Source organism: Lacerta agilis, chromosome 5, assembly GCF_009819535.1.
Source record: "Lacerta agilis isolate rLacAgi1 chromosome 5, rLacAgi1.pri, whole genome shotgun sequence".
Classification (NCBI taxonomy): Eukaryota; Metazoa; Chordata; class Lepidosauria; order Squamata; family Lacertidae; genus Lacerta; species Lacerta agilis.
The window spans coordinates 5,343,892-5,356,127 of record NC_046316.1 but is presented as its reverse complement, the minus strand read 5'-3'; the positions used below and the strand labels follow the sequence as shown (position 1 = coordinate 5,356,127).

At 44.1% G+C, this 12,236-nt stretch overlaps 1 protein-coding gene across 1 annotated transcript in view; it reads left to right on the top strand.

Annotated features, from left to right (window-relative positions):
• Positions 1–12,236, top strand: part of SEMA3A (semaphorin 3A) — a 223,325-nt gene that overhangs the window by 143,085 nt on the left and 68,004 nt on the right. The window contains exon 5 of the mRNA XM_033148345.1: positions 4,052–4,145. Coding sequence (XP_033004236.1) covers positions 4,052–4,145 — 94 coding nt within the window. The remainder of the gene's footprint in view (positions 1–4,051; positions 4,146–12,236) is intronic.

Here is a 12,236-nt window from a genome sequence, read left to right as displayed (position 1 = left end):
AGGAAGGAGATTCCAACTCAACATCAGGAGGAACATTTTTGACAGTAAGAGCTGTTTGACAGTGGAATGGACTTCCTCCAGAGGCGGTGGACTCTCTTCCTTGGAGATTGGATGCCTCTTTGAGATTCCTGCATTGCAGAGGGTTGGACTAGATGACTTGCCTTTCACATGTTGGGTTAAAATTCAGAATTAAAAAACAAACCAAAAAACAGTGCAGAGTCAGTGGGTGCTGGAAAGGACTTTGGAAAATTGAGGAGAAAGTACACTGAGAAGAAGAAGAAGAGTTTGGGTTTGATATCCCACTTTTCACTACCCGAAGGAGTCTCAAAGCGGCTAACATTCTCCTTTCCCTTCCTCCCCCACAACAAACACTCTGTGAGGTGAGTGGGGCTGAGAGACTTCAGAGAAGTGTGACTAGCCCAAGGTCACCCAGCAGCTGCATGTGGAGGAGCGGAGACACGAACCCGGTTCCCCAGATTACGACTGTTTTGGCCATGGTCCTTGTGTCCTGCTCTTAGCTGAGCTGTTCTTCCACCCCATAAACCAACATAACTTAGCAAGAAGGACCAGGTTCCTTTGTCACATGGCTGTGGTTTGTTGTTGCTTCCTGTATCACACTGTTACTGTTGTTTTAGATTGGATTAATCACCCTTTAATTATACACCACATTAATTTAGGAACACTCTGTTTTTAGTCACCCTCTTCAGAGTTCATTCCAACCGAGGTCAAGTAATAACTTGCCTTGGTGATGCAAAAGATCTTATTGGTGTTGAGTTTAACAGTAGCTTACAGGACTTGTGCCATTCTCTATTACTGTCATGAGGCATTGACATAAAATGTGGTTATATTAATTTACTTTGAAAGCCTTAGAGATTAGAAAACATACCCTTGAAATCCCCAGTCACTTCCTAGAGTTTGAAAATAAAGATATTAATAATCTCAGGTTAGCAAAAGCTATTGCAGGAAAATGTCCCCCCCCCCCAATTTCATAGCCCCATTCCGAGGCCACAAATCTCTCTCTCTCTCGCTCTCTCTCTCTCTCTGTGTGTGTGTGTGTGTGTGAGAGAGAGAGAGAGAGAGAGAGAGAATTTCAGTTATACTGTATCAGGAGATGGAGTGAATTTTGTGAATAGGGTGTCAATAGCTATCCTCCCGACTGCATTCTGTTGATAGCCAAGATTCTGTTGGGCCCAGAATGGTGTCGTGTAATACCGTTCTAAGGGCATTCTAGGCAAAACAAAATGGCGGCAGCCATCCAAATGCAGACAGGAGGCGGGCTATTGGTGACCACTGTCCCAATCACAACTTTTGTCGTCGCCACCCAAAAATGCAGATGAGGGAAGGCAGTTTCACTTCCTTTGTTCTCTCCTTCTCAACCCCACCACCAGCACCCAAATTCAGGGGGTGGGAAACAGTTTGGGATTAGATTCATAAAGGGAAGACCAACCGGAAATGAATAAGATCAGCCTAAGGGTGAGAAAGGGACCCAGGTGGCGCTGTGGGTTAAACCACAGAGCCTAGGGCTTGCTGATCAGAAGGTCGGCGGTTCGAATCCCTGCCACGGGGTGAGCTCCCATTGCTCGGTCCCAGCTCCTGCCCACCTAGCAGTTCGAAAGCACGTCAAAGTGCAAGTAGATAAATAGGGACCGCTCCAGCGGGAAGGTAAACGGCGTTTCCGTGCGCTGCCCTGGTTTGCCAGAAGCGGCTTAGTCATGCTGGCCACATGACCCGGAAGCTGTCTGCGGACAAACGCCGGCTCCCTCGGCCTATAGAGCGAGATGAGCGCCGCAACCCCAGAGTCGGACACGACTGGACCTGATGGTCAGGGGTCCCTTTACCTTCACCTTTTAAGGGTGAGAAAGTTGGAAGTGAGATTCTGCAGTTTATTTACAACATGGAGTGTGTGTTTTGTGTGTGGTGCAACTATTAATTTATTTGCCAAAGCAGAAAGGAGATATCTCGGGCCATAGGTTAAGACATCACATGCTTTGGATGTGGAAGGTCTCCAAATGCAGTCCATGGTTATGAAAAGGAAATCTGGATGGGAAAGATTCTTGCCTAACCATTGGAGGAGCTGCTGCAAATCAGACTTCCTCTTTAGTGTTTTACTACCATGCACACAGATATGTAGCTTCCTAGAAGCCAAAGACTCAGCCAAACTTTTCCTGAGAAGTCAGAACTAACTACACATTCAGTCTTTTCAGGCCTGTGCCACTTCAGATTATGAGAAGGGACCACATTTTTCAGTATATGTGTGTCTATCTACACACACACACACACACACACACACACACTAACATATAGCACAAAAAAAAAATCACTTAGTCCTCTCCCTGTTTTTTTATGCCAAGAAGTATTAAAAAATGCAATCTATTACCTACAGTCTGGAGAATAATAGCCCCAGAAGGCTGTACCATATGATTAAACTAAATATATAAATCGGCCTTCAGCCATTTAAGCCAGTTTGGAAAATAGTACATATTGTAATTTTTTTAAAAAGTACCAGAACAAAAATGAAACATATTGCAATAGACTGAGTAAAGCATCAGAAATGCTTCTCTTGTCCAAATTTATTTAATCTGGATTTCCCTCCTTTTAATGGCTGTATTTTATGTTTCTCATTAGTGCTTTCATTAATAAAAATGTGTTGAGTTCATTCTTTAATCCAGACACCCTTCCCTTTTATGAGCCCCCCCCCCCAAAAAAAAAACCCTTAGCTTGCCCTTCTGGGGTGTCTGAATAAGTGAGTCCTACTGTTCTACTAATGACATGGGTAAACTGAATTAAATAAAAACATGAATCCTTGGCATTTAAACGTCAACCTAAACAATCCCAAATCACCCGCAGACTGTGCAAATTAACCTTGTGTTTTGGTGTGTTTTCCCACAGCCACACACTCGAGACAACTGCTCTTTTGTGGCAATTGCCCTACATTTCCCTCGACTGCTTCACTTCCGTTATCTCGGCACTTCGCGTCCCCTAATTCATGGGGATGGATTAGTGCAGCTATGCATATGAGGTCGTGAATGTGGGGTAACCTCTGTAGAAAAGGGTAATTCTGCACTAACAAGTAACGGGCCAACTTCTGCTAAGGGTACTGGGAGGAAAATAACGTTCTCTGGCTTTACAGTTTAGTTCTCAAACGTTCTGCATGCAGAAGTAGAAAAACGAGCCAACTCTGTAGATGACGTAACATAAAGCGTGGGATTTATTCTTTTATTCTTATTGATTAAATTTCTGAACCACACTTTGTATGGGAATCACAGGGCAATATAATACAATATAAAAACACCAAAAATGCATACCATGGTAACAAACCATGAGTCAACAGTGTTGACTAAAAAAGCCAAAGCAATTCTGGGCTGCATCAATAGGAGTATAGCATCTAGATCAAGGGAAGTAATAGTACCACTGTATTCCGCTCTGGTCAGACCTCACCTGGAATACTGTGTCCAGTTCTGGGCACCACGGTTCAAGAAGGATACTGACAAGCTGGAACGTGTCCAGAGGAGGGCAACCAAAATGGTCAAAGGCCTGGAAACGATGCCTTATGAGGAACGGCTTAGGGAGCTGGGTATGTTTAGCCTGGAGAAGAGAAGGTTAAGGGGAGATATGATAGCCATGTTCAAATATATAAAAGGATGCCATATAGAGGAGGGAGAAAGGTTGTTTTCTGTTGCTCCAGAGAAGCGGACACGGGGCAATGGATTCAAACTACGAGAAAGAAGATTCCACCTCAACTTTAGGAAGAACTTCCTGACAGTAAGAGTTGTTGGACAGTGGGATTTGCTGCCAAGGAGTGTGGTGGAGTCTCCTTCTTTGGAGGTCTTTAAGCGGAGGCTTGACAGCCATCTGTCAGGAATGCTTTTATGGTGTTTCCTGCTTGGCAGGGGGTTGGACTGGATGGCCCTTGTGGTCCCTTCCAACTCTATGATTCTATGATTAAATGCAACAAAATTTAGTGTGCGTGCTGAACTGATGGACTAATAATTCATACCCAATTGTCTGCATGCTTGGTTAGATTAATTATTTCTCCCTCCTTCCTCTGCAGGACAATATTTTTAAGCTGGAAGATTCACATTTTGAAAACGGCAGAGGAAAAAGCCCCTATGACCCCAAACTGCTGACAGCTTCTCTTTTAATAGGTAGGAGTTATTTGTTTGTTTGTTTGTTTTCATAAAATAGGCTTTATCTATAGTTACCTGCTTCTTCCTGTTCCTGATGGTTATCAGAGGCCCTGCTTCCTTATTTCAACATCTTCCCAGGGAGAAATGGAATGTGGTTTTATTTGGCTGCCCCACAAGTGAAGACACGCTTAATCCTACACAACAATAGCAACCCATAATTTCTGATGATAGACATGCCACTTGGGAAATTCCAGTCTTTACAATAGTGCAATCCATTACACTATGAATGTGAACTTATGGACAATGGCAACGATGCAAAATTCTGGTTCTTAAATCATGCCCATGGTCTTTGTGTTTAGGACAGACGCTCCCCTTCAGGCTTTCTTCGCTGTGTGAAGTGGGGGAGCAAAGTGGCTGTGCCATAATCTACCCCCTTGTTGTTGTTCAGTCGTTCAGTCGTGTCCGACTCTTCGTGACCCCATGGACCAGAGCACGCCAGGCACCCCTATCCTCCACTGCCTCCCGCAGTTTGGTCAGACTCATGTTGGTAGCTTCGAGAACACTGTCCAACCATCTTGTCCTCTGCTGTCCCCTTCTCCTTGTGCCCTCCATCTTTCCCAACATCAGGGTCTTTTCCAGGGAGTCTTCTCTTCCCATGAGGTGGCCAAAGTACTACCCCCTTACCCAGGAATAATTCTGGGAGGCTGTAGAAGGTTCCTGTTCAAAAACCTCACAGCGTCTTGCCCTTGCTAGAAAATTGTGGACATGCAACAAAATTAGAATTTGAACGTGGAGGTAATTGGTATTTCATTATCACGAAGGCACAGGAAATTCAAAAAGTGATTAGTGGCTTGATGTTACCTGAGCAACAAAGATATACATTTTAAAGAAAGAACTCCCTATACCTATCTTCTAGATGTTCTTCAGGGGACGGAAAGCATTTCAATATGAGTTTCACTTCTTCTGCACTTAAGAAGAGTAATTCTAAACTTTTAACCAACCCTTGATGCTTTTTCCTGCATCTGAAAGTTCAGGTATTATTCCCCTGAGGTCACTGCCTTGCTGCAACTTGCACCCTGTATTTACTCAAAACAGAAGGGAGAGAAAGTACGTCTGAAAAGATGGGTATATAAACTAGTGCCTGGGGCAACTTTAATTTGTGGTGGTGCTTCTCCAGAGAGGCTGACTTCTCTATTTGCATTAATATTCAGTCAAGAAAGTGCGATGACAAGGGTGTCTTACGCAAACCTCATGGCATGTAGCCAAACGAAGTCAATGGAGTGCTGTCTTCTCACATTCCTTTTTCATGTGGACTTACACTAATACAATGATTTTGGATTTTGGGGGTTTTCCTCTCATATTCTCTTTTTTCTTTTTTCACAAATCCTTTCTTCTTCTGTGGAAGGCATATGGAATCGGGGGCAAGGCGTTAAGGAAGAGAGAGATCAATATGTGGAGCAGAGGTGATGGCTTTTAATGTTATTCAGGAGGACAGAAAGCTGCCTTATACTAGGTCAGACTGTTCACCCATTGAGCCTAATATTGTCTGTTCTACCTGAGGGGGCATCCACATTACTGCCCTAGAGGACAGTGAAGTTTCCCCACCCCGCCAGTGTGTTCCACAGCTCTTTCACCCAAAGAAAAAGGGAAAGATAAAGGACCCCTGGACGGTTAAGTCCAGTCAAAGACGACTATGAGGTGCAGCGCTCATCTCGTTTCCAGGCTGAGGGAGCTGCCATTTTTCCACAGACAGCTTTCCGGCACCTGTGGCCAGCATGACTAAACCGCTTCTGGCGCAATAGAACACTGTGATGTAAACCAGAGCGCATGGAAACGCTGTTTACCTTCCTGCCACATTGGTACCTATTTATCTACTTGCACTGGCGTGCTTTCAAACTGCTAGGTTGGCAGGAGCTAGGAAAGAGCAATGGGAGCTCACTCCATCGCACAGAGTCAAACTACCAACCTTTCGATCAGCAAGCCCAAGAGGCTCAGTGGTTTAGACCACAGCGCCACCCGCGTCCATAGGTATTCACATCAGTGCAACGTGCACCTTGGCTAGAGATGAATGAGCAGGGGAGGCTGGTCCATTTGTGCATCACCAAGATCTCTCTGTCATCAGCCAACCCTCACTTGCCTGCCTTCTAACATCAGATCTATCCAGGGGGTCATTTTGACTGTCAGTCTCATACTTGCAGAAATGAGGAGGATGGGGACAAAACTAGAATCATTCAGATGAACCTGTTATGATTCTGACTCCATCTTTTGTTTTTGCTCCCTGATTCCCACCCCACCAGTCTCAATGGCCATCAGTCGCCACTGCAAATTTAGAACAGGTTAAAGACTCCATTCCGTGTGAAGATGTTTTAAGAAAAACATGCATCAAACAGTAGTATCTTATCAGCTCAGGTAGGAAAACTATTCAAGAGTGGAATCAAATATGTGAACTGGAATCTCAGCTGAACAGCCCCCCCCCCCCCCAGTCAGGAATTGAATTTTGTAAGTTCAAAACATTTTTAAAATGCACAAATGGGCATACTACTGGGTGTTTTTTTAATCACTCCTAATTCAATAATATTTTTAAATGTTTCATAGCTATTAATTCCTCTGCCCTAAATGTTTCTTGCTCAATCTCCTTCCAAATGGTTTTCATTACTTTTAAGAACTGTTCATTTATGATAACCGTTACTCTGGTGTGTTGAGCAAAATGCCAGCTGTGGCAGAGATGTGCGCAGCCCCGAGGCATCATTTAGCTGCAATTCATTATTAATAGGCTGCTCCAAACGTATCTTCCCTGTGCGTGTCCATGAGGAGGTCTCCACATCAAGTTTACCTGGTCCAGGAAGAATACAAGAACATTTTAAAGACCAAACAAGAGTAAGGGGGGGGGGGGAGAGAATTGCATATTTTTCTATGGTACTTTTGTAATGGAGATTATTTATTAATGAACATAGCTGAAGTTACACAATCTGTTCTGCTTTAAGGACACAACCTAGGCTTCACTTTAGCAAGCTCCACTGAATTGTGGAGCGGGAGCTCTTTTTTTAAAAAAAAATAATTTTTTTATTATTTTATACTAAATTACTACAAAAAATAAAATATACATTCACATTCATTTATCAATTTTGGCTATCATAGCCGTGACTTCCCTCAGACCTTCCACATGGCATTCAGATTTGTATCTTAATATTTTACTTCTTTAATCTACCATTGCTTATACTATCATATGTCTCTTACTCACTCTAACTACCATAATTACAATAATATTTCTACACATTAACTACAAACCTTCTTGAAGTCCTATTAACATATTCAACTGTGAATTGTTAGTCAAATAGTTCGTAAACTTTAACCAGTCTTTGATGAATTTCTGTTCCCGCTGTTTCCGGATTCTTCCCGTCATTTTGTCCAGTTCTGCATATTCCATTAGTTTCACTGTCCAATCTTCTTTTGTCGGTATTTCTTCTTGTTTCCACCTTTGTGCTAGCAAAATCCTAGCTGCAGTCACTGCATATTGGAAAAGTTTAACATCCTGCTTTTTAATGTCTGTACCTATAATACCTAGTAAAAAGGCTTCAGGTTTTTTTAACAAAAGTATATTTCAACATTTTTCTCAGTTCATGATATATCATATCCCAATATGCCCTTACCTTCTTACACTCCCACCACATATGATAAAAGGTACCGACTTTTTCCTTACATTTCCAACACTTATTATCAGATTTATACATCTTTGCTAGTTTAACTGGGGTAATGCTGGAGCTCTGAATCTCTTGTTCAATGCCCATTCATCCCAATGATGGATGCGCCGAATAACTTTCCTGTGGATTGTCCCCATTCAGATTTGAATCTCCTACCATTAGATGTATATAGAAATGTTTGGCTGTATTCAGCTAAGTCCTACTCAGATTAGGCTCCTTTAAATTAATGAACCTAAGCTAGTTACGACTATTAACTTCAGTGAGTAAGACTAGACTAGCATCAAACAGAATATAGAAACACTTGACGCCTTTGGCCACACCATAAGTTAGTAAGACCAAAGAAAACAGCCTTGAAAAACCAGAACACGTAAGAGAGCTTGCATCAGCTGTAGGTACTTTGATATGGAGAAAGCTTGGTTAATGAGACACAGATATTGTGTGACTCCCTTTCTGCTGAGGTTCCAGTTCTCCTCTGAAGAAGAAGAGTTTGGATTTGATATCCCGCTTTTCACTACCCGGAGTCTCAAAGCGACTAACATTCTCCTTTCCCTTCCTCCCCCACAACAAACACTCTGTGAGGTGAGTGGGGCTGAGAGACTTCAAAGAAGTGTGACTAGCCCAAGGTCACCCAGCAGCTGCATGTGGAGGAATGGAGACTCGAACCCAATTCCCCAGATTACGAGTCTACCGCTCTTAACCACTACACCACACTGGCTCTCAGTTCCTTCTGTTCCCTTCAGTTACCATTTGGGTTTTTTGTTTGTTTGTTTGTTTTTGTTTGTTTGTTTGTTTGCTTAGCTCCGTCTGAGCCACAATGGTGTCCATAGCTTAAACAAAATGGAAGGGCCCGTCAAACAATGGTAAGTTTATAAACCAGCGTAAGGGGCAGCCAACATTACGTGTTAGTCCCAAAGTCTAGGCAAAACCCAATCTTTGCTTCTAATATCCTCTAATATTGCTCACAATGGCTGATTCGGTTTTTTAATCAAGCTGAGGAGAGTTTCAACCAGCAGCAGCCACCATACACAGAGCACCCAAACTTGGGATATTCCCATGCAAGCCCTCTAGTGGATTAAGATCAATGATTTTTCGGTGGGCACCTTGAAAGGATTAAGCTTTGCACCCGTGACGATGTGACATTCAGGCTGGGCAACACAATGTTCTAGGATGCCTTCCCTGAAAATATGGATACCTGTACTAAGTTATTTTCTGACAAGGACCATACATATCTATGCACATTATTAGTTTTTGGCGCCTAATCGATACCCATGATATATGCAGAGTGAGATAAGCAACACATTACACGACCTTTCAGTCACGAGAGACCTGAATCCCAGCAGGTGTGCAGGAAAGGTGCGCAAAGAAACCATCTCTCTCTCTCCCTTTCCACTCATATTGTGCATCCTCCAACTTTCTGTCGCTCTCTAACATGGCCAAGAAACAAAATCCAAGATCCGTGAAACTTGGGCCTGTATCCCAGGCTGCACCATTGGACTATCTCCCATAAAATGAATTGTTGCTAGTCATTGCTATGGGGGAAATGAAGCACTGAGATTTTGTGGAGGGGGCTGCAGTGTGCCCCCTCCACTAAATCCTGTGGGAAGGATGGGGATCTCAGTGTCTCTCTGTACACAGAGCACAATCCTTTCACACACAAGCCCCATAATGTATGAAAAAAAAATACTGCAAAAGTCTGGTTTTAAAAACACACACAAGTACCACATGCATATACAAATGCACATGAATGAATGAATATACACACATACTTTGGCTTCTGAAATCTCTTGCTCTGGGCGACCTCTTCCCCTCTTTGACAACGATGAAATGAAAGCAGCCTTCTTGTCTTTCCCTTGATTTATATTGATTCCTCCCAAGTCTCCGGGGAGAGCTGACAAGCAAATGGGGGTAAAGTTAAGTAAAGGCTAACAGGAGGCATCAAAGGCATTTTCTCAAGCACAGCACATAATAAGAGCTATAATTAAGTGATTGTCTCTCCTTTTAAAAATAGCAAGTGGCAGATGAGACAGAAAGATGATAAATAGGTAATTAATGTGCTGTTCTCTTTCACTCCGTTTTGATTATACCTCCTGCTGGGTAAAAGAGGTCTCGTTGCTTTTAATCTCCTTCTCATTCCACCTATTTCCACTATCATGTTTTCTCCCATTCCGACTCTTACGATGCACAGCCCTGCTTCCAGCCTTTCAAGGGAAGGCGGCTCAACTTTCCCAGCAGGCATGATCAGACATGGCTGCCCCGCCGTGGAAATGTATTCTAAAATTGGCATGGAAAATACGAGCAAATGCCTTGGAACTAATAAGCTTGTTTCCAACAAAGTCATGTTAAATTCTGTCGAGGGCATTTGCTAAGGCCGTGACAAATGGAATACCTGAACTTTAATAACCAGTCAATTCATTCCATGATTTTTGCTTTGAAAGGCAAAGATCCTTATTCAGCGCTCCGTGAGCCTTCCTAAAGCAGAATCAAAGCAAGCATGGTCATTCCAGTGTCAGCTGCGGTTCCCTGTATACTGAAGAAACAGGTTCAGCTGTGGGCCAACAGGGTTGGCCTGAAACCCTGGCAGGCCAGTTGCCAAGGCCCACTTGCTGTGCCTCCAGGGCAGCTGAAGGGGGCTGCAGGCACTCAGAAGCATCTGGGCAGAAATCTGTAGCCAGAACCCTTGAGCCACCCAAGCCAAGTGACTGCTGGCAACCAGAGGCATACCTAAGGGATGGCCAGAATGGCCCCACCAAAGGAGGAGGCTCAGGGGAGGCACAAAAATCTCCACTGGCTCTGAGTCTGGCTCCTTCTTGAGTTCAAGAAGAATACTGACAAGCTGGAACGTGTCCAGAGGAGGGCAACTAAAATGGTCAAAGGCCTGGAAACGATGCCTTATGAGGAACGGCTTAGGGAGCTGGGTATGTTTAGCCTGGAGAAGAGAAGGTTAAGGGGTGATATGATAGCCATGTTCAAATATATAAAAGGATGCCATATAGAGGAGGGTGAAAGGTTGTTTTCTGCTGCTCCAGAGAAGCGGACACGGGGCAATGGATTCAACCTACAAGAAAGAAGATTCCACCTAAACATTAGGAAGAACTTCCTGACAGTGAGAGCTGTTTGGCAGTGGAATTTGCTACCAAGGAGTGTGGTGGAGTCTCCTTCTTTGGAGGTCTTTAAGCAGAGGCTTGACAGCCACCTGACAGGAATGCTTTGATGGTGTTTCCTGCTTGGCAGGGGGTTGGACTGGATGGCCCTTGTGGTCTCTTCCAACTCTAGGATTCTATGATTCTATGATTCTGAGTGGCTAGGAGTAAAAGCAGCAAGTGGAGGGAATGAGGGAGACAGGAAGGCAGGCAGATGGGCAGGCAGACGGACGAAGGAAGAGCAGAGCAGTCCCAACCCCGTTGGCCACAGAAGTCACTGGCCGAGTGGGAAAGCCAATTTTGAGTTTCTGGCTCATGGTCTCTTCTGGCTTTGGAGACATCTCCTTGCCAGGGTGTGGGTGTGTGGCACCAATACAGCTCCTTGCGCAAGGGAGCCCAGGTATGCATCTGTGGTATGCAACTACATTCCAACAATCTGCTTCAGTTCCTCAATCATTGTACTGGGAAGCTTCTGTGTTTTGCTAGAGCAATGCTCTGCCTTGCTTTGGCGCCTGTCTTGTTGACTTTCTTTCCACTCCCTCTCTTGTAGACCACCCGTTGACCTTGGTTCCCTTGGCCTATTCAACAGAATTTGCAACAGCTAGCTTCTTCTGTCACAGTCCATAGACATTTTCCATCATCACTGTAGCCTAGTAGGCACAAAGCCAATGCCATCTATGCACAGAGTTGTCCCTGACATTGCAGTGAGTGGGGGCATAAATTGTGCGCTTGGGAGCTCTGAACCACACATCCCAAAGTGGTTGGTGTTTAGTAGCATCTGTCCTCGGCTTGTATTTTTCGCGACACGGATAAATGTTTCCAAATTGTAGTGTGTGGCATACGGGCATGTTCTGAAAGATGGATACAGGAAGGAAGGAACTGTGGTAAAAATAAAAAGGAGGGGCTTTTTTGATTGTAAAAGAAATGAAACAAAGTAGAATCATAGAAATGTAGAGTTGGGAGGGACTCAAAGTGTCATCTGATCCAACCCCCTGCTGCAATGCAGGAAACACAGCTTAGGAGGGGAGCGAAGGGGAGAAAAGTATGATGTCAAAAGAAACACTCAGTGAGGAGAGGAAAGTCGAAGAGGAGGAGTAGGAGGAGTTTGGATTTGATATCCCGCTTTATCACTACCCGAAGGAGTCTCAAAGCGGCTAACATTCTCCTTTCCCCTCCTCCCCCACAACAAACACTCTGTGAGGTGAGTGGGGCTGAGAGACTTCAAAGAAGTGTGACTAGCCCAAGGTCACCCAGCAGCTGCATGTGGA